The sequence below is a fragment of the Schistocerca piceifrons genome, chromosome 2, assembly GCF_021461385.2.
Source record: "Schistocerca piceifrons isolate TAMUIC-IGC-003096 chromosome 2, iqSchPice1.1, whole genome shotgun sequence".
NCBI lineage: Eukaryota > Metazoa > Arthropoda > Insecta > Orthoptera > Acrididae > Schistocerca > Schistocerca piceifrons.
Genome location: NC_060139.1, coordinates 313,535,492 through 313,560,837, shown reverse-complemented (window position 1 = coordinate 313,560,837; position 25,346 = coordinate 313,535,492). Strand labels below are relative to the sequence as shown.

At 39.3% G+C, this 25,346-nt stretch overlaps 2 protein-coding genes across 3 annotated transcripts in view; one reads left to right on the top strand and one right to left on the bottom strand.

Moving 5' to 3' along the window:
- Window positions 1-14,033: 14,033 nt before the first annotated feature.
- On the bottom strand, window positions 14,034-16,515 carry LOC124776998 (mitochondrial-processing peptidase subunit beta). The gene is made up of 2 exons (XM_047252247.1): window positions 15,038-16,515; window positions 14,034-14,220 (listed from the first exon to the last, which is right to left on the bottom strand). Exon 1 carries the CDS (start codon window positions 16,478-16,480, stop codon window positions 15,053-15,055), a length of 1,428 nt encoding a protein of 475 aa, XP_047108203.1. The 5' UTR covers window positions 16,481-16,515; the 3' UTR covers window positions 14,034-14,220; window positions 15,038-15,052.
- A 411-nt stretch (window positions 16,516-16,926) lies between these two features.
- The window catches only part of LOC124776459 (wiskott-Aldrich syndrome protein family member 3), a 284,918-nt gene continuing 276,498 nt past the window's right edge, over window positions 16,927-25,346 (top strand). For both annotated transcript variants that reach the window (XM_047251468.1, XM_047251467.1), the window contains exon 1: window positions 16,927-17,074. The gene's annotated coding sequence lies outside the window, so the exon portion shown is untranslated. The remainder of the gene's footprint in view (window positions 17,075-25,346) is intronic.

Sequence of the window (25,346 nt, the reverse complement as noted above, 5' to 3'; positions counted from 1 at the left end):
TGAATGTAAATATTAACAATAAGAAATTCCTTTCTTTCTTCTTGTAAAAAAAAAAAAAAAAAAAGCAAAAGTATAAATAAAATGAAATTTAATATTAAATATGTATATTCACAATACTGCTCTGAAATATTAAATTCGAATCTCTTTCTACGCCCAATTTTTGAAAAGCTTGTAATTACTTTTTCTACATCTACAGGAATCTGGTAGTGAATATGCATAAGTGCAAGACCAAGGAGGCGGTTTTCATTCATCGATGTTCTTAAATAAGTTTTCAGGCGCTGCAACGACAAAAACGACCTTTCAGCAGATGCAGTTGGCACTGGAAGTGTTGCCAGGACCAATAAAAGCTTATGTATTTTAGGATATTCATCCTTATCACATCTAGCCAATATGTCAAGGGCGATGGTTGGAAGCTCTTTTTGTCGTTCCCTTTCTTGATTCCATTTGTCTCGCCACAACAACATTTCATCCCGTAACATAAGAGAAGCAATGCCTTTGCCCACATCAAGCAACGAACCAAAGCAGTCGCCACAACAACATTTCATCCCGTAACATAAGAGAAGCAATGCCTTTGCCCACATCAAGCAACGAACCAAAGCAGTTGGTGAGGGACTCTGCAATTTTTTGAATTTCACCTGCAGAGATCTTCACAATACTTTCTGGACTGAAAACAGAAAGGTTGAACACATCCAAAGTTTCAGCAGAGAATCTTTCTCATAAATCAGTTATAATGAAGTCCAGTAGGGGACTGTTACTCTGTAATATTCTTCTGCCGAATTTGTTTGAGGGTTTTCACGATAAACTTGGCGACGACCGAAGCATTCATCCAGATCGAAAACGTGCAATTGCAGAATAAAAGGGACTGTCGTAAGGTTCTCACTATTTGCAATTAATAAGAATATTTTCAAGTATTCCTTCGGTGTTCATCGCTTAATTATCAACACCATCTCTTTGCAAATTGCCCCTAGAAACAAAATCTTACACACGCACTGCGGGGAAAGTGCTAAAAAAGGGACACAGATCGCTCATGTCTCAGCGAATATTATCATTTTATTCGTAAGTATAGTTGTTTCTTCTGTAGTTTATTCGCTAAATGGAAGAGCCTTCAAGGTTTCTTTTTGAATTGTTACATCAAACTGCGTTCCATTGTTTACATCTTCGACTTCAAGTAAAACATACTAGATAGGCCAACATAATCAGCCCCTAAAGCAGTCAGAAAAAAAAGATCGGTCATGCACCAGGGGGGGGGGGGGGGGGGGAAGAGATTTGCCCCCCCCCCCCCCCCCCCCCTTGGACCCGCCCCTGCCTCTTATGCCTTTACCTTTCCTAAAGCCAAACTGATCTTCATCTTATACGGCTTAATTTTTTTTTTCCATTCTTCTGTATATTATTCTTGTCGACAACTATTGCAATGCTCTTGCAACCTTGGGAATTGTGTGGATGATATTTTTCCGAAAGTCAGATGGTATATCACCAGACTCATACATTCTACACACCAACATGAATACTCATTTTGTTGCCACTTCACCCAGTGATTTTAGTAATTGATTCTTCTATCTTAAGTCTTCCAAAGTTCTTTTCAATCCTTTTTCTAATACTGGATTCACTACCTCTTCTGCATCAACTTATGTTTCCTCTCCTAACAAGTAATGAGCCCTCTCTTAATGTTGCCGCAGTTGCTTTTTATTTCAAAGAAGGTTGTTTTGACTTTTCTGTATGCTGTGTCAGTCCTTCCAACAATCATTTCTTTTGTGATTTCTTCACTTTTTCATGCAGCCATTTCATCTTAGCTTCCCCAAGCTTCCTATTTTTTCATTCCTATGTAACTTATATTTCTGTATTCCTGAATGTCCCTGAACATTCTTGTACTACTTTCTTTCGTCAATCAATTGAAGTATTTCTTCTATTTCCCATTGTTTCTTTGCAGATACCTTCTTGGTACCTAGTTTCTCTTTTCAACTTCTGTGGCTGTCCTTTTTATTGATGTTCATTCCTCTTCAACTGAACTGCCTACTGAGTTGTTCCTTATCACAGTATCTGTACCATCAGAGAACTTCAAGTGTATCTTTCATTCCTTAGTACTTCTATATCCCACTTCCTTGTGCATTGATTCTTCCTAGATGGTCTCTTAAACTTCAGCCTGCTCTTCAACACAACTAAATTGTGATCTGAGTCTATATCTGCTTCTTGGTACATCTTACAATCCAATATTTGACTTCGGAATCTCTGCCTGACCTTCATGTATCTCCGGGTCTTTTCCTAATATACCTCCTCCTCTTGTGATTCTCAAACCGATTATTCGCTGTTACTAGCTGAAATTTATTGCAGAACTCAATTAGTCTTTTCTCATGTAGCTCTTTCTTCTACTCCTTCCCCTTTCCAATCCCCCATGACTATTAGGTTTTCGTCTCCCTTTACGTACTACGTTATCCATTCAGTATCCTCAATTCCTTCAATTTCAGCTTACAACTTCGGCATATTTACCTGATCTATCACTGTCAGAGTTGGTTTGATGTCGATTCTGACGAGAAAAATCCCATCACTCTCATTCCGAGAAAATACAAGTAGTCCATTGGCCATGCTGCAGGAGCCCTCTGATATCACAAATCTACTTCCTAGATCACAGTCACTTTCCAGCTTACCTCCCCCCCCCCCTTCCCATAATACATTTTCATACCCCTGCCCTGAGAGCCTGTTTCCTAAGCCACCCTCCTGCTCACAATACACCTTTGAAGAAACTTTCACATCATGTTCTTCCCTAGTAATGAATTTCCAAAGATGTCACCAGTGGGTGTGCATTGTATCAAGGCAGACATGAAGCAGTTTATTTAATGCCTTGATGTCTAACAATCATCTTGTATCCATGTGATGCCTCGCCAAGACAGAAAACATGAACCAGCCAAATTTGTTGCAACTCTCGCTCAATGGTGAACTAATGTTGCTTACATCTACCGTATTATTAAACATGCTAGGTTCCAAATTTCACATAGTCTAAGTCTAAATTAAAAGTGCCTCTAATCTGTTACCTAAATTTTAAGTCCAAAAGATCTGGTATGTAGGACATCTGCCAGATGTTACATTTTTAGGTCAGTTTGAATATTAGGCCCTCCCCTTTTTTTCTAGTTCCACCAACATGCAGTGACTGGAGCCCCCGCAGTGACTGGCCCGACTGTACATTACGTGTCACCAAATACAATTAGTAAGTTGCCTTGATTCGGCAGTCTGCTCTTTTGGTTTTCACACATGTTTATTATATTTCTTCTCTCCTCTCTTTCTTATGTCACGGTTTCATACACTCGAGGATGGAATTTTACAATCCCGAATCCATTCATGGTTTGAATAAATAATTAGTACAAATGAGCAGATCTCTCTAAATTAATTATTTAACTTTAACTATTTATAATTCTCATTGTACTCTATGTAAATTCATAGTTACAAGAAAAACTTATGGCTGTTTTGGCCTATTCCTAAGTCTTTTCGGCACCCACAATTTCCCATGCCTAAGCCAGGCACGCTACCAGCATTGGCTCGCATAATGACATTTATGGTGACAAACCCAACAAATCATATTGTGTGACTTGATGCATGGGGCTGAATGCCCTTGAAAATTACATTATGTACAAGTTACCAATGTAGGTAGAGGTTGGCTGTCTGGCCTTTGCCAAATACTATGACTGAGTCTACACCTGACATACTGAACTACAAGAACACGAGATCTGTTCAAAAAATTCCAAAACATTCATAATTTCATGCCAATGGTGTGTTGGAGTGAATTGTGGTTGGCATTCCTGCAAACGCCTGTGTTTAATGTGTAACAGCTGGAGGTTTCATTGTTGTGTGTCCGTTAGTTATTGTTCAGCACTATTTTGAGAAGAAAATTGTGTTGTACAGATTGCAAATTTCAAGGTGGCAGATATAGAGGAGTGACACGTCTGCATAAAATTTTGCATGAAACTCGAGAAAACCTTTATAAAGAGACACAATATAATGCATGAAGCGTACATTGATGAGTGCTTAAGCCATATTCAGCGTTACAAACGATTTACACTGTTTAAAAATGGCCAGGCAGAAGTTAAAAATGAACCTAGTTCAGGACGCACTTTGATGTCTACCAACAATGCTCATGTCATAAATGTCAACAAAACTGTGCGTGCCGATCGAAGACCGACTGCCTGAGAGATTGCAGAAGAATGTAACATTTCAGTTGGATCATGACATGAAATCCTAACAAAGCATTTTGGAATGCATCGTGTTGCCACCAAGTTCGACCCTCAGCTCATGAGTCAAGACCAGAAAGACATTCGCTTCACAGTCTGTGAAGAACCTTTGGGTCGCACAAATGACAAAGAGATGTTCCTTAAGAGAATCATAACTGGTGATGAGTCATGGATCTACAATTATGATGATGAGACCAATCTTCACAATGGGTCAGGGAAGGTTCTCCAAGACCAAAAGCAGCTCGTCAGGTCAGGTCAAATGTTAAAGCTATGCTGGTAGATTTCTTTGACTTTGAAGGATTAGTTCATCATTAATTCATGCCACAGGGAAAAACTGTTAATAAATGATACTATCGGAATGTATTGCGACAGCTGCGATAAAATGTGAGAAGAAAATAGCCTGAAATGTGGCAAGACAATTCGTGGCTCTTGTATCACGATAATGCACCTGCATGTTCATCCTTTTTTTTATTTCCTAAGTTGAAAACCACTTTGAAAGGAGGAAGATTTGCAACAACAGAAAAGATAAAAGAAAATTCGCAGGTGGCACTTGTGCAGTCCAGCAAGAGGCGTACCAATCTTGCTTCCAGTAGTGGAAACGGCATTGGGAGCAGTGTATCAACAGTGGAGGAGAGTATTTCGAAGCAGACCATGCACAATTTTCGAACAAAGTTCTGGAATTTTTTGAACATACATCAAACAAGTCTTCAAGGATACAAAGATACTAGCATGTACGGATCCCACAAGTGAAAATAAAGTGACTGTACTACTACTCTCATATGTTTCTGTCCAAGCTGAATCACTGCTTGCAGTCTACTGCCATCATCGTTTTTGATCCATCAGTCCCCAAACCATCCTGTTTGTCACCAAAATGTAACAGTGCAGAGGTAGAAACAATAAGCTACCCCATGTTGAAAAGTGGCAGCAGGTTGCTGGCAGACTCTGGCAATGGCGAGTGGTCCCATACAGATGGTGACAGAGTGTTGGCTGCCAGGGCATGAACTGTCATGCAGAGGTCTGTGGATCATGGCCTATCGGCAGCTGTGCTACCTTCATGGCTGCCTCAGTAGATCTCACTGCAACAACCAGCACACTGCAGACACTGTAACGTAGACCCACCGTGCTCACAATAACGCTGTTTGGAACTGACCACACAGTAGGATAGTGATTGTGTGCCACCCTGAACCATTCAATAGTCAATGGTCATGTTGTGTACATAGTTCCGCGTAGTCAGCGCGTACACAACTTTCCCACTAGAGCGCGCCCCACTAAGCACAACAGTGCAGGTGCAGCGCTCGTCCGTCTCCGCACTATGAGATGGCACTGCCTTAGAGACGGACCAAATTCTGCTTCCACCGATCCACGTATTAATATGTAACGCAGCCAATGAGATTGCTGTTAACGTAGAACCTTTCTCCTCGCGGATCACACTCGTGCAGTGATACCTGAACGCGCGAAGTATTATAACGAGTGTACAGACCTCCGATTAGTAAGTCTGCATTTGTCTGCACCAGACTGTACCAGTCTATAGTCAAGTTTCAGTCTGCGCCTAATAAGATTACCATATTCCTGTACATAGCCATGAAGATAAATGAATAGACACTTTGTCAAGTATCAGAGATATGTGAGAATAAGATTAACATACCAAGACCAAAGGAACTTCAGATTGTCAATTGCAAACAGCATCCAGAATCAAGTTACGTAATGTCTATGTTTTTTATTATTTTAATAAATGTGTGTGAAAATTAATCAAGTTCTGTTTAAAGTTGGTCACCGTCAATCTGCTACTCTAAGTGTGCAAGTGGCATTTCTATCGTCTGACCTAATGGCAGAAGATAAACACACCACGATAAGACCACGAGACATATTGCTGACACTCGCCTACTTCGTTAGAGGGACAAGTCAAATAATCTGATGGTGTGTGTACCGAAGGTCTTACAGTACGCACACCACAGACCATGATGCTAAAACATTAACAATAAAATTTACTGACCAATGAGGCACTGATCATAGAAATAGTCACGTATTGCAGAATCATAAATAGTGGCTCAATTATAATATTCACGGAGATATTTTGGGAAGACTGCTGCGAATACATTTGTAAAGCAAACCGTGTTTATGGAAAATTTGACCCTTTCTTATAATTTTTTTCTATAAACAAGGGCTAAATTGAACAGAAGCATGGATAAGAGGTGGATAACTCCTATTATTGCAGTATCTTGTGCTAGGGGCAGAGAGCTCAATGTAATTCAGAGAAGAAGCAGTAGTGAAGACTTGAAACTCCATTACCACCAGCACTGTGAAATCCTCCAATGTGTCATTAAAATATCAAAACTCGTGGACTATAATAATAATAAAACATGCTAAGAGTAAGGCAAAATCTATCTGGAGCATTATTATAAAAGAAACAAATGAAAATAGTGATCCAAATGGTAAAGGACCCCTCAGAAAATAAGGTGACTCTTTCAAATCATTGGCTACCAAATTCTGCGATTACTTCCTCACAGTGGAAGCAAATACTACATCAGTTATAAGCAACCAAATACGGATCAATTAAATTTACTTGTGCAGACACTTGCCTCATTAACAGACATTAGTTTCAAAAAATTACAACCCCTAAGGATTATACAGAATTCATCAGGTCACTAAAAATAGTAATTGTACTGGCAATGAGGGTGTTTCAAGGAGACTATTAAAATCTTATGCTGACTTGATAGTATGCTGACTGATTTAATTGGGCAGAACTTGTAAACTGCCTCTCAGTTTCGCTTCTGCAAAGGATTCCCCACAGAAAAACCAATACAAGATCTCATAAATGCAGTTCTGCCAGACTTAAACAAGAAAATCTATTTTTGGCACATTCTGTCAGTGCCTTTGATTGTGTGGATCACAAATTCTATTTGGCAAACTAAAGTGTTGTGGAATTACTGGAATCACTCTTGCACGCTTGAAATCACCTTCATAAGAGAAAGCAGAAAGTCTCATTAACAGATGGTGCCTCAAGAATGAAACTAACTTCAGAATGGGAGAGTATAGTTGTTAGTGGAGTGCTATAAGGGTAAGTACTGGGTCCGCTACGGTTCTAACCTATATAAATGATCATTTTCCAACTGTAAAGGGCAATTCAAAAACTAGTATTTGCTTATGATACAAGCATACTAATAAAGTATGCAAATTCAACTTTAGCAGACTGAGCTCAGATGTAACTGAATTGGTTCACAGCTTACAATTAAGTCTTGCTTTCACAAAGACTCACTAGAAGTAGACATTAATGGTCATACACTAAATTAAACTGCATAAAATTCCTTGGGTCCAGTAGAATAAGAAGTTAAAATGGTGCCAATACATAAATGAACTAATACAGAAGCCCATTTCAGCATGTTCTACTCACAGAAGTGTATCTCATTGTGGACCCAAAGAAAAGTGTGTTTGGTTATTGTGCATATTTTCACTCTTTGTTGTATCATACAGTTATCTTCTTGAACAGTGAACCTTAAGTAAATAAAGTATTTATTCAGCAGAAGCAGTCAGTAAGAATATTATCCAAAAGAGATAACCGTACATCTTGCAGAAGACTTTTTAAAGATTTTGGAATTCTTACACTCATTGACCAATACATTTACTCTGTAAAGGTGTACATTATTGATAATAAAAATCAGTTGCAACTGAACTGTAATTAATCGGAACTGAGTTATGTCATCTGGAGTGACAAAATTCAAAAAGCTCCCATCTGATACAAAGGTAGAAAATCATACAGGACAAAGCATGTGTCCTCAACTTTTCTTGGTGCACAACTGGTGAGTTGTGAAAGGTGAATAAGGTTCAGTTTTTGACAAAATATTTTGTTAGAGCAGTCATAGTTTGTTAACCTTTAAGAAGTTCACAGTGACTGTAAGACTTAATACATACCATTTTGATGACTAGCATTCTTATATTTCACCAGCAGATAATTTTTATTCATTTGGAATTGCATATGAGCATTTGTGAGATTAAATGATCACTGTAAACCAATTTTAGAACTAATTTGTGCTGTCGAGTTAGATGAGTTTGGCCCTTCACCACCACATTGGTCATTTGCGTATGTTATAATTTTGAACAGAGAGGTCATTTATGAATGTTCTCTCTGAAGACAGGCTGACTCATTATATAGGATTCTGTTTTACAGCTTTACTGATCAGTTAAGGGAAACAACATATTGAAATTTAGTGCTGTTGTAAGAACTTATTTTTCTTGTAAATACAGTACAGAAATAATATTTTTTATAAAGCTATTGAAGCTCTGTTGCTGTATTTTACCTACGTGGCAATTTTATACTTTCTTCAAGGGCCTAAAATTGACAAATTATCTGGCATGCTGTCAATTTCTGAAATGATCCAGAGAAGAGCATTCTATCAAAATACTTATTATACGTTGAGGTGGTGAAAGTCACAGGAGACCTCCTAATATAGTTTAGGACCTCTTTTTGTCTGGCATAGTGCAGAAAATCGATGTAGCGTGGACTGAACAAGTCGTTGGAAGTCCCCTGCAGAAATAATATTACATGCTGCTTCCTTAGCCATCTATAATGGCAAAAGTGTTGCCAGTGCAGGATTTTGTGCACAAACCGACCTCTCTGTTATGTCCCATAAATGTTTGTTTGGATTCATCTCAGGTAATGTGGATGGTAAAATCAGTTGATTGAATTTTCCAGAATGTTATTCAAAGTAGTCACAAACAGTTGTGGCCTGGTGCATTGTCATGCATAAAAATTTCATTGTTGTTTGGGAACATGAAGTTCATGACTGGCTGCAGACGGCCTCGAAGTAGCCGAACATAATAATTTCCAGTTAGTGATTGGTACAATGTATATAAACACAGCCCACACCATTATGTGGCTAACAGCAGCTTGCACAGTGCCATATTGACAAGTTGGGTCCATGGCTTCATGGGTCTGAGCCACACTCGAACCCTACAATCAGCTCTTATCAATGGAAATTGGGATTCATCTGACCAGGCAATGTTTTTCGTCATCTAGGATCCAACCAATATGGTCATGAGCCCAGGAAAGGCACTGCAGGTGGTGATATTCCATTGGCAAATCACTTGCGTTGGTTGTCTGCTGCCATAGCTCGTTAACGCCCAATTTCACAGCACTGTCGTATGTCTCACCATTGATGTCTGGTTATTTCACACAGTGTTGCTCATCTGTTAGCACTGACAACTCTATGCAAATGTCGGTGCTCTCTGTCATTAAGTGAAGACCATCATCCATTGCATTATCTGTGATGAGAGGTAATGCATGAAATTTGGTATTCTTAGCACACTCTTGACAATATGGATCTCAGAACGCAGACTCCCCAAATGATTTCTGAAATGGAATATCCCATAAGTCTAGCTCCAACTACCAGTCTGTGTTCAGAACCAGTTAATTCCCGTTGGCCATAATCAAATTGGAAACTTGCTCACATGAATCACCCTAGTACAAATGACAGTTCTGCCAATGTACTGCCCTTTTATACTTTGTTTACATGATACTACTGCCATCTATATATGAGCATATAGCTGTCCCATGACTTTTTGTCACCTCAGTGTATATTGTACATTTTTAATACCAAGCTTCATCTTTTTAACAAATTTTTTGTATAATCAGGTATGGAACAGTATTGGCCTACTCTAAATTTACAATGAAACTTTCAACATTAAGTTCAGTAAATATTTTCATCATCAATAAATACCAACAGAAGAGCTTTACTACTCAATTACCAACAGCAAGTAGAAAAAAGGTGTGCCAAAATTGTATGGGAAGGATAAGAAGCTGTGATTCACACTATCTTATGTCTGATGGGTCCTATTTTACTGTCAAGAGTGAGCTGTGGCAATTCATAGGACAAGCCCCAGTGAGCTGAAGATCTGCTACTCTCGTCTTAAAAGGACACACAAAGTTCATTGTCAAGTGAATCACTTCAGCTCTCTGTATTATTATGCATGGCCTTCCATGTAAAAGAGCCGTTACTGTATAAATTTAAAAATCACAGATCAATGAGTTTATTTTGTCTAGATAATCATAATAATACTCTCCTTGCTGATAAACATTACTTTCATCTTGTGGATAGCCATAAATTACGTGTTACTATTGCTTTGCACAGCAAACAGCAGTTTAACACAATGTTAATAACATATAAGGTCTGGGACATATATACTACTGAGTCATGGATCTATAGTTTGCATTCATGTGCCCACAACAGGAAACATATGTTAAATGCTTTTTAATGTTATCACATTAATATTGCACCTTCATCATGTTTTATTCACAATGGTTCTTACACTTGTATGAAAAACACTAAAAGTGTGTCCTTCAATACTGTTTTGTAACACGTTTTTTTCCTGGTTAACTGTGACTATAATTACTTTGTAAACCTGTCAGTTGTAGCAATTTGTGGGGACATGAATTTAGAACGATCACAAGACTCAATCATTGGCAAAGCAGGTGACAGACTTCACTTATTTGATGTGGTATTGAAAAAGTGCAGTAAGTTAATGATGGAGTTTGTTTACAAAACACGTATGACATCCATCCTAGAATATAGCTAATATTCCCAACATACAAGTATGCCAAATGCGACTAGTAAGGGATGCTGAACATATACAACGAAGAGTAGTGTGAATGGTCACAGGTTTTCTGGATTTACAAAATTGTGTAACAGGTATGCTGAAAACCAGAACTAGGAGACACCAGACGATACATAGCAACTGTTCTCCAAAAGCTTATAGTGGTTCATTGAACCACTTTTGGGAAGAATCTGGGAATATGCTGTAACCTCCGACATACTGATCCCATAAGGTTTGTAAAAACAAAATTAGACTAATTACAATGAGAATAGAAGCATTTCTTCTTCTTCCCATGGTACACACATGTAGGGAAAAGGGAGAAACTGTAACACATGAAAGATCCAGTGGAAAGTACCCTCTTCCATGCACTTCATAGTAGTTTGCAAAGTATGGGTCAGATGTCTATTGAAAGAATTTACTGTAAAAGAGGCCTAATGAAAATGTCGAATTGATGGATACTGTCTTGCTCAGACTGGATGTTAATAGCAATTAACATACACATCAAAGGCAATACAACCAAATAATTTACCAGTGTATGGGTGAATTTTACATGTTCAGCGGGCACAATATTCTGCCTACTGACCATGCTGACATCACAGTGCACCTAAAATGACAATGTGGTTGGTTGCCAAGATATTGTGTCCATTGGACACCAAGATGCAGCCAAATTATTTTGTCATGAATTAAACCACACTACACTGCAAAGTCAAAGAGTAACACATTTTAAAATGTATTTAACTAACTCTTTCCCACTGAACCAAACTCAGCATGATACTCCTTAATCTGCATTCAACTTTAAAATACAAGTTACCTGCTGTCACCAAAGAAAGTGCTCTGTACCAGTTCTGATGTACTACTCCCATTACTAATACATAGGATTAAAACTTTGATGCTCTTCTTAACACTTTCCTCCCTACCCGTTCCCCACATCTTGTGGCCTGTACTGTGATTACTTTTAAGCTAGTTGGGTAGCCTGTGCACTTTTGATCCAAGTTTTCAAATCACTTTGACCACTGTCACACACCATCACCACTGGTACTTTCATTATTTTATGAGATGCCTATGTTCATCAAGGTGGAGCTGTCTATACGATAAGTATTACCTAAAAGCTACTGACAGTGTACTACTCACACCATTTCCAAAGCCCATGGACTGCTTTTCTACCATCACCATTGGTCTTCTTACCCATTACTGAGTGTTGTGACCTGATCACTTCATTCCTTTCTTGACTCTTAGATTAGAAGCCTCCAACCACAGTGATCTTCAGCTCCTCTTAATATAATGAATAAAATGTAAAGATTTCGGTTGGTAGCCTTCTTAACTTGATCCAACCATCTACTTGCTGCTCTTCCTTGTGATCTTCTGCCTTCCGTTTTGCCTTGCAAGATTGTCTTTCCTAAATTATCCCCTTCTCTTCTCAAAACGTGCCAAAGGAGCTGGAAGCACCTCAGGTTGGGGCAATACGATAAACTTCCTGTGATGCTAGGTTCTCCTATAAAGGAAGATTTGGCTCATCTTTCTGTCCATGACGTGTGTAACATCTTCCACCAACATCACATCGTGAAGGCATCAGTTCGGCTCTTGTCACTGGCTTTCACAGTCCATGTCTCTCAGCCGTACCATGAAACAGGGACACCAATGACTCCACCAAGCACATCTTCGTTGTTTTGGATATTGCCCAGTTCTGTCACACCCTGAGTGAGTTTAACCACTATGGTTTGGTCACAGATGATATATCATTTTATTTCGTGTCTCACTGACCAGAGATCCTCAATCTACATGACCACTCACTAACTCCACATCCCTTAAACAACCTGTGAGGTGAATTTGATCCAAACGATAGTAAAATGTCTGTCACTAAACATAGTCATTTAATCCATACTACACAAATATGGAGTAGTGTTGCCCATTCTGTCAATGCACTTAATATTAAGTAGTAGTAATTACAGACACAGCACACACAAAAAAATAATTTAAAAAAATGTATCTTGAGTAATATTCATGATGCAAGCAAGGATGGACCTAGACATTGCATAGGATGTGCAGGTGACGTAATACTGCTTTTGGTGTTGAAAAAATATTTGTCGCAAGGCATATGTATCACAACAGCACAACTAAAAATATAGTTGTTTAAAATAACTCAATTGCATTGGTTTCTCACAAACTAAGTTGTCATTTAAATGTGCACTCAAGAACACAGTGCAGCTAACTGTTCCAAGTAGCCTTACAAAATTCTTATAAGTGAGAGAAAATAGTCTTATTTTCACGTGACACATTAAGAAGTACAACTGTTGTGTAGGCAGCTGCAGTTATAATATTTGTTTCACCCTATGCAGTGTCAATTTGTTTGTAACAGCCAGCAAAATTTTTTCTTAACTTTCTGATGATAAAATACACATTATGGACTTCTTAGTTAAATGGTTTCCATACATCAATTTCTAACAAAATGTTATTTTTGCAGCACTGAAAGGATGCACATTATCATGGTTAAAGATTGTCAGTCAGAATATGTGTACCACCAATTTTTCAGAGGTACTTGTACCTTGTGAATTTTAAAACTAAAAGACAAATTTTTATGCAAATTAAAATATAATTTTTATTCAACATTAAGGTAGGCCTATTCACGTGAATCTTTAAGTTGCACATTTGAGTTTAACAACAAATCAGTTCGCACCAAAGCATAATGCATTACTTTCATTTTTTTAATGTGTATATATACAAGCCAAGGATGGGAACAAAATAGTTAAGACACTGCAATTTTTTGTTCTAATGTTACCAGCTTCAAAAATAAAAATTTTCATTTCTACTATTACAGTGAAAGGATTCAGAAATTTCTATTTTACATTATCTCTCACACACACACCCATGTTAATGTTTTCCTTTTATTAAATTTCTATAAGAAAAAGGAATAAGCTAAAAGCTTCACAATGATTTTGCCTTTCAGCCTAATTAATTTCTCATTTTCAATTAACCTATTTGTGTATTTCTTACTATATTTCAGAGTTGTGCTTCATCCGAGGTGGTAAATGGAAAGACTGCAGTACTACTCTGCTTTTCCATTTCTTTAGTTTTTCAAATGTCAGAACCCAGTTCACTGAAGTTTTCTATCTTTAGCTTTCCTGTTTTACAAAATCCTCTCTACAGCTCAATATCAACAATGCAAGTCATGGGAGGTGCCATTTTCTCAAAATAACACCTGGTGATTTTTTTTAAAAAATACCACACCACTTACATAATGTACAGATTTTATTTTCATTAATAAATTGATCACAATGAACAAAAGTCATGGTCTTCTGACAAGTAATGACATTGGCTACAATGCTTAAGGATATTTACTATAACTGGAGTAGATCTTCTGAAATAAATTAGCTACCTATTTACAGGTCCATTCTCACTCTTTCCATCTGCACTGTACCTGAAAAAGAAATTTATTATGGAAAATGTGTACTTTTCAGCACTTTTTTTATATGTATAGGATCCTCAGTTTGCTGATAAATCAGTGTCAGATACCATAATTCAGAGTTACATGATCAAGTAAATCATTGTAAAGTAGCCACATTACCCAATACAAAAAGTATTTTCTGCTCTTGCTCTCTATTTCCACTATTACTGGAATATATTCTGCACAAATCATTTTATCTGAACAAACAGGAGGAAACTGCACAATACTAAACTGACAGATTTAATCACAAACGATGACCTTTGTAACTCTCAAAAAATATTTCAACATTAATTGATCTATTAGAAACCACATCAAAATTTTACTTTCAGTACAAAGTAATCGCTTGTTTGTTACTTGAATTCTACAGAATGAGCAACAATAGGCTAAGATGATCTCTATCAAGTAATGTAATAAAGCTTTGTAAGACAATTACAGCCAGGCTTTTTTCCAATAAAATGTTATCTTTTTCTGTACAGTCCCTGTACACAATTTTTAGAATTCATTCTGGTCAGATGCATGGTATGCCAATACAAAATGCATTTCAACTCTAAATACAAAGACAGCAATCAGAATCTCTGATGGACCAAAAATTCTTTTTAAAACTAATGGTAGTCTGCAAGTACAATTATGGCTATCAGTGATAGTACACTTGATGAGTCAGCATCTCTACATTTGAGCTTTTCCATGGTCATAAAAAAAAAAATCAAGTGAAAATAAAATTAATTTAGCACCATGCAAACAGGAACTAGTGAATTTAACTGAAGTAGCTATTCAGCACAGAAAAACTTACCTCTACAATGTGCAATTACACACGCAGCCAGTACATTGATGACCTGATTCTGTTGTAGTCTGGGAGATTTTCAATTGGTCCAACAGCAGCCAGTGCTGGGCAGTGATCATATATATACTTCATTCCAACATCTCTTACATTTTTTGCTGTTACAGATTCAATTCTAGCAATCAATTCATGAGTTGGGATCCTTCTGTTATAGAAAAGCATCTGCCTTCCTATGTCTTCACAAACAGGCGTTGACCCGTCAAGCTGTAAAAGCATATTTGTCTTCAACATGTTACGAGCACGTTCCACCTCTGACTCTGTTATTTCTGTACATATACGCATCCATTCAGTTTGAATATTGTACATCATATCTTCACATTTCAGTGGGTCACACACAAAATAAATGCCCCAAAGGCCTGTGTCTTTGTAGCAAGTGTTAAATGACTGGAAAGTATGTGCTAGGTTATCTTGTGCTGCAGCTGCTGCTAAGCGTGATGAATTGTTGACTCCAGCTCCTTGTGTTCTTGTCCATGCACCAATTAAGGTATTAGCGACCATCAATGGAATGTTGTCTGCGTCTGCCCATCCACAACCCTCTACAGCAATTGCAACATGTGCAAGTGGGATTGAATCATCCCTCACACGGATCTCCGAGCCAGTAAACCTGCATGGAGTTGGAATGGGAATTTCGTCACTGTAAGAGCCACTAAGGCTGCTAAAATTTTTCTCCGTCAATTTTACTAAATCGTCATGCTTTATTGCACCTGCACCAGCCATAACCATCCTCGGGGGCTTGTAATGGGTTTTAATAAAGTCTGATAAATCTTGGCGAGATATAGATTTGATGTTTTTCGTAGGGCCCAGAATTGTTCTGCCCAGTGCTGTACCCTGATACGCTGTTGCATGTAAGTGATCAAACACTACTTCCTGCAAATTAGTTTCCACTTCTTGCATTTCACGGAGAATAACATCTCTCTCCCTCTCAATCTCTTGTTCTCCCAGCCGGGAATTCAATATGATATCAGAAAGTATTTCAACACATTTTGGAATATCCTCTGCTAGACACTTTGCGTAAAAAACAGTTTGTTCACGGGAGGTGTATGCGTTAAGGTGGGCACCCATATTCTCAATCTCAAGTTCTAAATCCGTCTGGGATCTTTTCGATGTGCCTTTAAATGCCATATGCTCCAAAAAGTGAGCTACACCATTCGTACTGTCTGTCTCATAACGCGATCCCGCATCAATCCACAAACCGACTGTAGCGGTTAAACCACCACTATCTTCTGTTGCAACACGGAAGCCGTTGTCCAACGTGGTGCACCGCGTTGGTGGTCCATTTATTATTACCTGCTCGAATGATGGTGCAGCGAGTGTTGATCTCCATCTCTTGCTTACTTCAGTTAAATTGCTTTTGTTCCGTAGCACAGCACTCAACCTTAGCAGACGGGTCGCCATTTTGTGAAGGTCGAACTCACTGCCTTGTAATTAGAGTATCCACATAGAAGCTATTTATACACGCTCGTAAGATTCAGAAGTTGGCAATACAATATTTGTTTTCGTAGCATCCACCACTCTTTTCACAGTTCTAAAAAATGTATATACGTTTTTTCCACATTCTACAATAATTCGGGCTTGATATATTTAAAACATATTCTGAGGTGGTAATAAGTGACGGCAACAAACAAAATAGTGTAGAAAATTTGTTTATTTGGTTAATTTAATCCTTAAAATTTATGGTTATGTTGCCTAATAAATGCCAAACGCAATCTTGTGTTGAAATTTTACATAGATTGCGAATGAACAGCATTTCAGAGATACTACTCTGATTTCTCAGCAGTGTCAAAGCAAGGCTGCTAGAAGAATTTGCTGCGGCAGCAAATCCAGAAGGCGGTGCCAATCAAGTCTGAGAGTTCGTGAGACAACGCCATTTTACGTGGTTAAGAGTGTTGATTTCATGTGGTTTTCGTAAACTTGTGGGCGATGTCAGTGTTCGTGGAGTAGTGTTTTCAAGGAATGGACTGTTACCTGAATTTATTATACGTGCATATGGTAAGGCATGTGTCCTGAGTACAGTAAGTTAAGAAAACAATGTTTGACACTTAGTGAGTTTAATAGATGCATGATACTAAATTTAAAAGACTGGTAAAGCATTGTAGTGTACCTGGGTCACTTGCGACTTGGGAATTTATAAAGCAGCAAGTTACAGTGAGGAAGTTTCTGTTTACAATAACTAATAGATATGAGGTTATCAGCTTTTCAGCTGTTTGCCTCAGACGAGAGAAATACTCGCAGTATGGTACGCTATTAGATTCTTATTCTGTGCCTAATACCAGGAAATAAATTCAGTAATATGAAAGAGATTTCCGTGCGGAACGAATCGTTCGTGTTGCTATTTTTTTATTCTTGCATTTTATCACCACAGTGAACCTGTCACTTTTAGTGAAACTGGGTTCGGTGTCAAGAAACACGTAGTTCGTTGACATTGAAATTGTTTATTTTTAAGTGTTACAGCATGGATGTTTGTTAGGTGGCTGATCAGGCGGTGTGTAATTGAGTTTCAAGAAACTTGTGTTGTGTAGACCTACAGATTACTTTCCTGAAAGAAACTTAGTCTCTAACATGAAGAAATTATGTGCTGTCTGAAGTGTAATTAATAGTGAACAGACACTGAAGTTTCTATAGTTAGAAACGTGGCAAGGGGGAGCATTTGCCGAGTCTAGTTCAGTGTAGATCAGTCAATAATACATCTTTCATCTGTAATGAAACGCTAGTCATTACGGATGTAACGAAACTGTATAATGCCCTGGGTCAACATAAACTCGCAGGCGCATATATGCCATGAAGGAGACACAATTTTGATATTAGAACCACATTCCTCTATGCAATACTGATCTTTTGGTTGCGTATCTAGCTAAAATACGCAAGATACTGAAAGGTTTTGCTGGCATGGATGTCAGAAAGGCTTCGATGTTATGTAAAATGTTCAAACTGCTTTCCCGTATGCACCACTTCATTATTAATCAGGAATGGAAGACCTGCATGTTTGTTCTAAGGCTATGCAGTATAAAGCCTGCGTATGAGAGTTTTGTGGTACTAGAATTGGTGTAAGCCTTTTGTAAAGTAAAAAAAAATCCGTGTTTGTTTTAACGTCATGAAATGGCTGTAATTGACCTGCGGTTGACTCCGCATCTTCGGTGTGTATAATTCATTTCTTTCAGTCAGTACAGTGTTATCTGCATATAAACAAATCCAATATAAAAGTTGACAGATGTCAAACCTAAGGGTAGTATCAAACACTGCAAACTTTTTTTTTATAAACTGAGCTATATATTTCTTCATGACAGTACCATTCGTGTTACAGAGAATTCTGTGTAGTCGATATATCGTACATAAATCGTGCGCGAACTTTAGAAGATGTGAAGTATCAGCAGACCACACTTAAATGTGACAAAGCTGCATAGGCACGCCCCATTATAGCTCAGTAATGGGTGCTTTATGTAAAGAAATAAATATTGTTACCTTATGTTGTAGACTAGTGTCTCGTCAATAGGGCAATTCTAATTTGTGGCAAATGATTTGTGGTTTTTGAGATGTTGATTGTGGTTTGTTGTACTGAGAGCGGATAATGTTCTTCGAGAAGTGTCAATCAACTTTTTCTGCAGTCTATTTCAGTGTCTGCTCCTGATAGTCGTTACGCCAAGACTGTGATAGCATACCTGTTTATGGATACCCTTGGCTTCCTGTAACCCATGTTTTGTCTCGCAGAAAGTGATCGCCGAAGCGTAAGAAGAGGATACTGTGGTTTTTTAGGGTACCATATAGTCATTAACATCAAATGATTTAGAGAAACGGGAAATTCTCACCAGGGCCTGTTTCTTCCCGACACGATACCCTTTATCCCTCTACGATTTACTCCACTCAATCTGAATTAGATTGAGTGCCAGTATGTAGAGGGTTTCGGCATGTCTTACGATACACTCCAAAGTCATGTTGTTTAATCATTTTGGTTTGTCAGTGGAACATTTTGGCTACGTTATTAGATGTCAAGAGATGTATTACGAAAAATATAATTGCATAAAAATGGAAAGAAAATTGTGTAAAGGAAAATGTTGTATATGACAAGCACAGCCTACAAGGATATGGAAGTGTAGTCTCTTCAAAGAAAAGATTCCGGGATTTGATCCCTACCGTTCAGTTGGTCATTTGTTTTGATCAAAATTAATTCCGTAGCATCTTGACCCCGGCATCATGTTCCTTTCTTCCGTTTCACATTCGGAAACAAAAGCAACAGATAAGTGAATTGACTGACACTTCACAAACAGGAAACATGGCAAGTGTTATCACTATTTAAGGATGTAGTTTACGAAATTTCAGACCACAACACCAAGACCGCTGTGTTAGGCTGACAGTCTGTTCTGTTCATACTTAAATTTTCCTATGCTGTGGAAACTGCCTTGTTTTCCCAAGACGACGTAGTTAATCGCTCGATCTCTTGAGGGCACAAGCAGAACTGGAGCACAATGTACGAAAGACGAGGTCCACACTTAGCCTTGAGGCTGGATGCACATTCTACGAATGTAATAGCAAAGTACGTACTATTGAAAGGAATATTTTCCGTTAACGTACCAGTATTCGAACGCGCCAAGACTTGCTAGAACACCTACGCGATTATCAGAGTAGCGGGCCTCTGCTGCCAACTGCTATAAAACTGTTTCACATGGATCAGCAACGCCCTTGCTCATATGCCTCAGACAAGAACTTGGCGGGTATTTACAGCGTACATTCCAGGAAGTGTGTCTCGTCAACCGACGTTGCTAACATCCTATCTTATGTGAACTGTAGATGTGGAAGAATTTTATACTTCGCGCGTTTCTTTTGTAGGTTAAGAAGTGTGGGAATCACGAAAATTTTCAGTGATTTTAGGACCATTCCTAAAGAGCATAGATGGACTGCTATTGGATGACAGGCATTTTTTTCAGCTTGTGGGTGAAGATTGTGCGTCAGCGACTGGCGTTAAATTTCCCACACTCTGCTGTCATATGGAGTGAGAACACGTGACTGCTGATTCGTCCGTAGTTTGAGAGCGTTAATGTCTTACGTCCATGACCTGTTTTTCCAAAGGGGTGGGCTGTTTCCGGCACAGAGTTTCCATAATCATCCATACTTGTGGACACAACCACACCAATAACTGACCGCAGCGCAAACACACGACAAATATTGGAATAAATATCTCCGGTTTTTGAAACGGTTTAGAGTACTCAAAGCTAACAAAGGACAAGAGTGAAATACTGCTAGATTTTATTAACGTGCAAGACTTATGAAAGCTACTTTCGCGGGATGTCACTGCCAAGAAATAAAACTCGATGAAACTTGGACCATACAAAGGAAAAACTGCGACAATGTTGTGCAGAGGATAACTGAAAGAAAACGCAGTGAGACGAACATAATTGGCTTTTTTAATTCAAAGACGATAATTACATTGGGGTCACCGCGATTTATGGACATTACAAAAGACGGGACATAGGTCTTTATAGGGTTTGTGCGATCACCACAGCCATGAGATCACTAGAGTTCTGTAGAGCGTTCATTTCCTCCCGACAGCACGGTTGATGGTCGCTGATGCACGTGAAAGTGTTGCAGTAAGTCATCCAAACTTGCTCGGTGGGATGTTAAGTCGAGGGAACGCCAGGCCGCTCCTTCGCCTAATATCCTATCGCTCCAGTAGCTCCTTCACCTGCGCAGTTCAATGCGGCCTCACAGTGTCAACCATAAAAATGAAGTCGGGGACCAATGCACACCTGAAAAGATGCATATTCGGAAGAAGTACAGTGTCACCAATAACGTTGACCGGTGAATGTATTATGTTCAATGATTTGCAAGTCAGTATGCTCCTGCAACACTATGCCTCCCCACACCATAACACGTGGACCAACAAAAAATCAATTTCGACACTGTTTCAGGGTGCATTACGTGTTCCTACATCTCGCAATGTAAAGGTACGTCCGGCATTGTCGAACATGATCGCTTTGGTGTTGCAGGTGTTACGGTGTGTTGCACGTGGTACACTCACTGGTCAACGTTATTGTGTCCCTCCCCATGTGCGTCTTTTCGTGCATTCGGCCCCGCCGACATTTTTATGGATGGCAATGCGCGACGGCATCAAATTTTGTGCAAGGTAAGCTGCTTTGGAACGAGAGGATATGCGCCAAATGGACTGGCCTAATCGTTCCACGTACGTAAATCCTACAGAGCACATGTGACTTGCGTTGGGCGACGTATTGCAGCACGCCCAAATGGACCAATGATCAACCAGCAGTTATCAACCGCGCTGGCGGGAGGATATGGAATGCTCTACCACAAGAATTCCTTACCTACCTTCTGGCCAGCATGGGAGCATGTTTCACAGCATGCGTTGCTGTCCCTGGTAATAACACACACTCGTAATTTGCTGGGGAGCGTCGTAAATAGTGGTGATTTTTGTAATTGTCTTTGAAGAAGTGCCGTTTCATTCGGCTCATTGCGTATTTCTTTTTCTTATGTACAGTTCTGTTACGGTTCTATCTATGGTCAAAGTTTCATCGAACTATGGTACTTGGCGGTGACCCATCATGCGAAAGTTACTTTCGTAAGTTTTGCACACCAGCGTGCATTACAAAATCTGGGGAAATCAATACCTGTTCTAGTTCCATATTAAGTCCCATGTTGCTGTAGCAGTGTGTGTCATACTTCTTTACGAGAAGAAAGAAATTTAACGAATAAGAATAGCAAATTAACTTCCGTTGTTACACGTTCGTAGAACTTTCAAAACTCGAGAGTTATGACGTTCCTGGAGGAACATAGGCTTCTCTGAAAGAATTAACGTGGTTTCAGAAAGAAAATTCTTTTGATACACGGCTCATTTAATTCACCCATGACATAAAGGGTGTTCCAGAAATGTTGGGACGAACTTAGAGGGTTTGCAGAGGCCGTCTTGAACAAATCGAGGATAGGAACCCGTGTTCCGAAACGTTATTCAGCGACGCTACAGAGCGTCAAACTTAGAGGCGCTTGTGACTGCCACTAGGCCACCACTTCGGCTGCAAGCATGACTTTGTACCCTGACGGACAGTGGTGGAACGGAACGCAATGATGTTTGTTATGCAGTGATCGCGACTGGTGCCACCATCGCCAGTAGAGAAGCTGGAGCTAGCTGCTGCGTAAAAAGGCTCCGTCTCCGATGATGTGATGCTCTCCTACCTCCTTGGAATAAGCTATCAGCGGTTTATTTTTTTCCTGTATATCGAAAAACATTGGAGATTTTAGAGGGTTCTAGGAGAAAAATAAACTGTGGATGGAAACATCCACCAAACAGAGCATCGCATTCGTAGGAGATGAGGCCTTTCTACGCAGCATCTAGCTCCAGCTTCTTCACTGGCGATCATGGCGGTCAGTCGCCATCATCTGATAACAAACAATATTGCGAGACGTTCCGCCTAGGGTCAGTCAGCGTATGGTCATGTTTGTTGCCGAAGGTTGGCATAGCGGCAGGCGCCGGCACCTATAACTTCGACGCTCTGTAGCTTCGTTGGATGACGTTCCCGTACACGTTCGTATCCTCGATTTGTTCAAGACACCTTTGCACCCCTCAAATTTTGCTGCAACAGTTCTTGGACAGCCTTTACAATGATGCAGATGAACGGGTAGTCAGTATTTCTAGATTACCGAAAGTCATTAAGACACTGTAGTCTTCTAAACAAGATACGATCGTAAGTGTCTCCACAAATGTGAGTGGCTTTGATGGCTTATAGACTGATATTCATTAAGCTTCGTTGGACGGTGAATACACAACGGATAACGAAAGTAACGTCAAGTGTGCCTGAAGGAAGGCTGACAGGACCTGCAATGGTCTCAGTATATAGAATAAATCTCACACGTAGGCTCAGCAGCGTTCGAATATTTCATTGACATAGTTTAAACATTGGGGAGGCCAGGGGTGTAATAGCACGAAGCGATGTTAATATTGACGAAATTTCAAAATCATTAGTAGGGAAAGTAGAGACAGATTCCGTTAAAAGACGGTGCGTTTGCAAAGAAAATCGCCAGTAAATCTTTGTTTGGAAGAATCTCTTTGTAAAGCCATTTGTTGGTTGGTGTGAAGAACAATATCATTCAGCATATTTTTGTCAAAGAGATGCCAACGTTCTTCAGCACTCCAAAGCTTGCGAGCAGGACCCTGTGGAAATAGCATAGCTGTTATACATATATTCCTTTTAATCTTTTGCCTCTCGGGATGCTTTTGGTGGGTTTCAGCATTTTTACCCTATAGGACAGTCTTAATTGAAATATTAATGCTCTCTCCCTTGAATTCAAACAAGAAATTTTCTGTTCAAATTTTTTTGGACTCTGCAATTCCTAAGTTTCATTTTTACTCTCACCCCATATTTTGTGGAATAAAATCGGTGTCAGTGTCACCTGCTTCAATATCATCTTCGACAATCATCTTCCCATATGTCTTCCTGCTCACTACCTTCCTCATCCAACGGCTGATCTTCAACAACCACCTTGAAAAAAAGTTTTCGTAAGTCATCTTCCCATAAAGAATCGTGTCTGTATTTCCTGAAAGTGTTTGTATGGAGTGTAGCCATGTATGGAAGTGAAACATGGACGGTAAACAGTTTAGACAAGAAGAGAACAGAAGTTTTCGAAATGTGGTGCTACAGAAGAATGCTGAAGATTGGATGTGTAGATCACGTAACTAATCAAGAGGTACTGGACAGAATTGGGGAGAAGAGGAATTTGTGGCACAACTTGACTAGAAGGGATCTATTGGTAGGGCATGTTCTGAGGCATCAAGGGATCACCAATTTAGTATTGGGAGGGTGGGGGGGGGGGACGTCGAGGGTAAAATCGGAAAAGGAGACAGAGATTAATAGACCAAGCAGATTCAGAAGGATGTAGGTTGCAGTAGTTATTGGGAGATGAAGAGGCTTGTACAAGATAGAGTAGCGTGGAGAGCTGCATCAAACCAGTCTCTGGACTGAAGACAACAACAAAGAATCGTGTACTTCAGTTTCACCAACTAGCACTGAAATCTCTTAAAGACGACACTCAGAAATACAAGTTCACACCAGTGGTAGCATGGGTGATTTTTCAGATATTTTTTGTACTGAAATACTGAAGCTACTGATACGCATGTTTCAACAATGCCTGAATTTACACTTACATGCCAGGATGGCCAACACTACAAGCAGGTTTGTAACGCCCCAGCAGATATATTAAATTTCCCCAGGATGAATTTTCAACCAGTTTAAGGGTAGCCATACCGTGACAGGCGATCCACAGTACCCTCCGTAGGCCGTATTGGTAATTGCATGGCTGCGATATATGCCTCAAATAGCGTAGCTCGAACAAGCTGAAGATAAGTTTTCCTACGCTAAGTAAGTTTTACTGGTAGACACGCTTTTCTGTCTATATCAATGACTGAGGAAAAATATTGTCGCCTTGTGGTTTGGTGAGTACCTCTGTTACGTTATAGTGTTGCTACGTAGTAAATTAATTGATAGTTAACACTCAGCATCTTTTACGAGAGATTGGCTCTCTCATTACATGAATCACATAGTCTTCCATATCAGCGCGCAACTCATTTTTGTCTAATTTGTGTCAACTTCTTACACCACTTTCTGCCGATACAACACCTGAACACGTAAATAGTAAACTGCCTGCCCACTGCCACTGTGTTGACTGAAGAAGTTGAACGTTTTCACAGCGAAAGGACACAGTTACACACGATTCTCCAAGGCAGACAGCTCCTTATAAACGCGAACAGTCACATTTCTTTCTTGTCGATGTAGTGTAGTGTACTGTACGAAGTAAGATTCCGTAACACTTCGGGGTTTTAGGGTAGTATTACGTTAGACTCAAGCGAAAGCTCACCAAGGATAACTGGCTGTATTCAGCGTATGTTTTCGGTGTTTGTTCAGTTATTGTTTATCCAGCGGATGTTTTCAGCGTTTGTACAGTTATCGTTTTTAAGCTTTCTGACTGAAAGTGTTTGCCATCTCAGGCAGCTGCATGAAAACATGCCTTGGCAAGCAATTATCTTGCCAGCTTAGCATCCAGACATGCCACTCGTCAGACTAAACTCTTCGACTTGTCAGTACCTCAACGAGGATCCATATTCATGTCCCAGTGCGTGTTGGAAATTATTGCAGTGTACACTCCAAGGAGAGTGAAAGTATCTATAAACATAAAATTTCTTTGTTCTAATAACGCCTTTATTTCACATTTTCTTAGTGACAGTCCAAATGCGGAAAAGACTAAGAATTATTATTTTATTCTTTCT